This window comes from Corapipo altera, unplaced genomic scaffold (genome assembly GCF_003945725.1).
Source record: "Corapipo altera isolate COAL_440 unplaced genomic scaffold, ASM394572v1 238, whole genome shotgun sequence".
In the NCBI taxonomy this organism is placed as follows: Eukaryota; Metazoa; Chordata; class Aves; order Passeriformes; family Pipridae; genus Corapipo; species Corapipo altera.
The window spans coordinates 6,006-9,440 of record NW_020885809.1 but is presented as its reverse complement, the minus strand read 5'-3'; the positions used below and the strand labels follow the sequence as shown (position 1 = coordinate 9,440).

General features: G+C 69.3%; 1 protein-coding gene across 1 annotated transcript in view; it reads left to right on the top strand.

Moving 5' to 3' along the window:
* Positions 1-642: 642 nt before the first annotated feature.
* Positions 643-3,435, top strand: part of LRCH4 (leucine rich repeats and calponin homology domain containing 4) — a 4,016-nt gene continuing 1,223 nt past the window's right edge. Inside the window, exons 1-11 of the mRNA XM_027631975.1 lie at positions 643-832; positions 1,469-1,613; positions 1,687-1,813; positions 1,888-1,993; positions 2,073-2,209; positions 2,281-2,360; positions 2,450-2,546; positions 2,664-2,721; positions 2,817-2,863; positions 2,969-3,015; positions 3,112-3,183. Coding sequence (XP_027487776.1) covers positions 643-832; positions 1,469-1,613; positions 1,687-1,813; positions 1,888-1,993; positions 2,073-2,209; positions 2,281-2,360; positions 2,450-2,546; positions 2,664-2,721; positions 2,817-2,863; positions 2,969-3,015; positions 3,112-3,183 — 1,106 coding nt within the window. The remainder of the gene's footprint in view (positions 833-1,468; positions 1,614-1,686; positions 1,814-1,887; positions 1,994-2,072; positions 2,210-2,280; positions 2,361-2,449; positions 2,547-2,663; positions 2,722-2,816; positions 2,864-2,968; positions 3,016-3,111; positions 3,184-3,435) is intronic.

The following is a 3,435-nucleotide window of genomic DNA, read 5'->3' as shown; positions in this document are numbered from 1 at the left end:
GGGGGACACACACGGACCCCTCCCACCGTGGGGGAGCCCGGAGGGGGAGGGGGGGGGGGCGTGTCCCCTCCCTTTAAATCCCGGGACGCGGCTCCTTTAAGAGCGGGCGGGGGCGGAGCTTGTGGGAGGGGGCGCGGCCTTCTCTTGCGAGGTGTGTCTTCTGATTGGCTACCGGGGGTTCCTCCCCCTTGTCTCCCCCACGGGTCAGGTGGCCTGTCAATTATCGCAACCGCCAGCTGTGATTGGTGAAACCGTCGTGCCCCGCCCCCTACCGGACTTTAATTACTGCAAATCGGATTGGTTGGTGACATGTCAATCACGTGCCTTGGCCCTGCCTTCTCGAACGCCATTGGCTAACTCCTCATAAACATCTGGGTGGGACGTTGCCGGGCAACGAGCTCCGCCCTGTCCCTCGCGATTGGTGGAGATCTGGCACTCTCCTCAGTCTCCGCGCTGCGATTGGTTCTTCCCTCTATCCATCAAAGAGCCCTGTCCTCACCCTCTCGGATTGGCCACCTCTCCGCGCGCCCCGCGCTCCGATTGGCTGCGGCGCCGGCCCCGCCCCCCCGCGGCGGGGCCCCGGAAGCGTCGGGCGCTCAGTCGGGCGGCGGCGGCCGCGGCGAGCGGAGCTCTGCGCCCACCATGGCTGCGGGGGCCGCCACGGCTGCGCTGCCGCCGCCGCTCCTGGGCCGCCCTCCCGGCGGAGGCGGCACCGAGCGCGCCCTGGAGGAAGCGGCGGCCTCCGGCACCCTCAGCCTGGCCGGGCGGAGGCTCCGCGCCTTTCCCGCGGCGGCCGCGCGGCGCTGGGACCTGAGCGACACCACGCAGGCCGGTGAGGGACTCCCGGCGCTTCCCTGCGCGGGGTCACTCGGGGGGGGGCTGTGGGTGCCCGTCCCGAGGCGCCTCCCGGAGCCCGAGGCCCGCGGGAGGTGCCGGGGGCGGGTGAGGAGGAGCCGGGAGGGGACGGGACGAGCCGGAGCGCCTGGTCCGGGCGGTCCGGCGGCCTCGGCTTCCCCCTCCCAGCCTGGGGGGAAAACCGGCCCTGGGGGGACCCCTGATTAAGGGAAGGGATATGGAGGTGACATCGGCACCGAAGGACCCGGGGATCCCTGTCCTTGTGCCTGGGGATCTCTGTCCACATCAGATCCGTGGGGATCCCCTGTCACCTGTCCCCCTCCCTGGCGATCCTTGTCCTCATCAGTCCCCATTCTTGGGGTTCCCTGTCACCTGTCCTTGGCCCTGGGGAGCTCTGTCCAGATCAGTCCCCTTCCCTGGGGGGATCCCTGTCACTCTCTCTGGGGATCCCTTGTCTCCATCAGTCCCCTTCCCAAGGGTTCCCTGTCACTCTCCCTGAGGATCTCTGGCCCTCTTGGTCCCCATCCCTGGGATCCCCCATCCCTGAGTCTCTCGGTTCCTTGTCCCCCCACCCTCGGGGTTCCCCATCCCTGTTCCCCCCGTGTCCCCCCAGACCTGTCCCGGAACCGTTTCGGGGAGGTCCCCGAGGCCGCCTGTCACCTCTTCTCCCTGGAGGGGCTCAGCCTGTACCACAACTGCCTGCGCAGCGTCCCCCCGGCCATCGCCAACCTCCAGGCCCTGTCCCACCTGGACCTCAGGTACGACCCATCCGCTGGGGAGTATTTGGGACCCGACAGCCCCCCGTGACCCCCCCGGTGTCCCCCCCCGCAGCCGGAACCAGCTGAGCTCGCTGCCCTCCTGCCTGTGCCTCCTGCCCCTGCGCGTCCTCAACGCCAGCAACAACCGCCTGGCGCAGCTGCCCCCGAACCTGGGGGCCCTGCGGACGCTGCGGCAGCTGGTGAGCGATGGAGGGAGGGGGGGAACCCCATGGGGACTGCCCCGGGCCGGGCCTGACCCCCCCTTTCCCCGCAGGACGTCGGGTGTAACCGGCTGCGGGCGCTGCCCCCCGGGCTGGGGCAGCTGCGGGCGCTGCGGGACCTCAACCTCCGGCGGAACCAGCTCACGGCGCTGCCCCCGGGTGGGTGGGGGGCTCGGGGGGGATCCCCCCGCCCTGAGGAGCTCTCCTTGATCCCGTGTTTATTATTAAACCCCCCCAGAGCTCTCAGAGCTGCCCCTGGTCCGCCTGGATTTCTCCTGTAACCGGGTGGTCGCGATTCCTCGCTGCTTCCGGAGGCTCCGGCACCTCCAAACCCTCCTGGCCGACAACAACCCCCTCCAGTTCCCCCCCGCCCAGGTGAGGGGGGCACCCAGAGGCATCCCTTGGAGCCCCCCAAGCCCCCACCTGACCCCCTGCTCCCGCCCCAGGTTTGCCTGAAGGGCAAAGTTCACATCTTCAAGTACCTGCACTTGGAGGCCGAGGCTGCCGCCCACCCCCCCCCGGCGTGGTAAGGAGGGGCTTAAAGAGGGGGGACCCCGCTAACCACCCCCCCGTGCTGGTTTTTGGGGGTCTCCCAGCCCTGTTTTCCTCCCACAGCCCCCCGGACGAGCTGTGCCCCCTCCGGCAGCGGGGGGGACTCGACTCCGGCTTCCACAGCGTCGACAGCGGCAGCAAACGCTGGTCGGGGAACGAGGTGGGACCTGGGGGGGCTCTGGGGGTGTTTGGGGCCTCGGAGGAGCCCAGGGGGAGTTTGGGGTGTTCCCCAGGCCAACCCCCCCATCCCCTGGCATCTCCTTTCCCACCATTTCAGTCCACGGATGAGTTTTCGGAGCCGCCCCACCAGCTCAGGGAGAGTCTCAGCAGGGCAGGTGAGGGGGGTGGGGACCCTCGGGGACCCCCTGTCACCCCCCCGGGGCAGTGTCACCCCCCCAGGGACCCCCTGTCACCCACCTTGTCCCCACAGCTGGTGACAGCGACCCAGAGCTGGTCGAGGAGGAGCCCCCACCCAAGGTGACATCCCCCAACCCCCCTTTGCCCCCCCTCTGAAATTTTGGGGTTCAATCCCAAACCTTGGGCCCCCCCTGAACCCCGGGGCTCCCCCTTGTGCCCCCCCAGGAGCAGCAGGGCCGGACCCCGAGAGGTGACACCCCCGAGAGTGGCAGGTGAGGGGGCTGGGGAGGGTCAGGGGGGTTCAGGGGAGGTTTGGGGGTTCAGGTGGGAGGTTGGGGGGTCTCTGCTCATCCCCCCTCCACCCTCAGGGTGGTCCCCGTGTCCCGGCGGCGCCCCCAGAACCTGGAGGTGTGGAGGGAGAGGGAGAGGAGCCGGGACAGGTACGGGGTGATCGGTGCTGGGAATTTGGGATTGGGGAGATGGGGATGGGACCAGGGAGGGACAGGACTGGGGACATGGGGACAGGGAAGGGCTGAGGGATGGGGATTGTGGGTTTGGGGGAGGAATTGGGGATTGAGGGTGGAACTGGGGACAGGGATGGGGATTGAGGGGGCAAACTGGGACAGAGCCGTTGGGCTGGGATTAGGGGTGGGACAGGGGACAAGGGGGTGGGATTGGGGATGGGGGTGGGA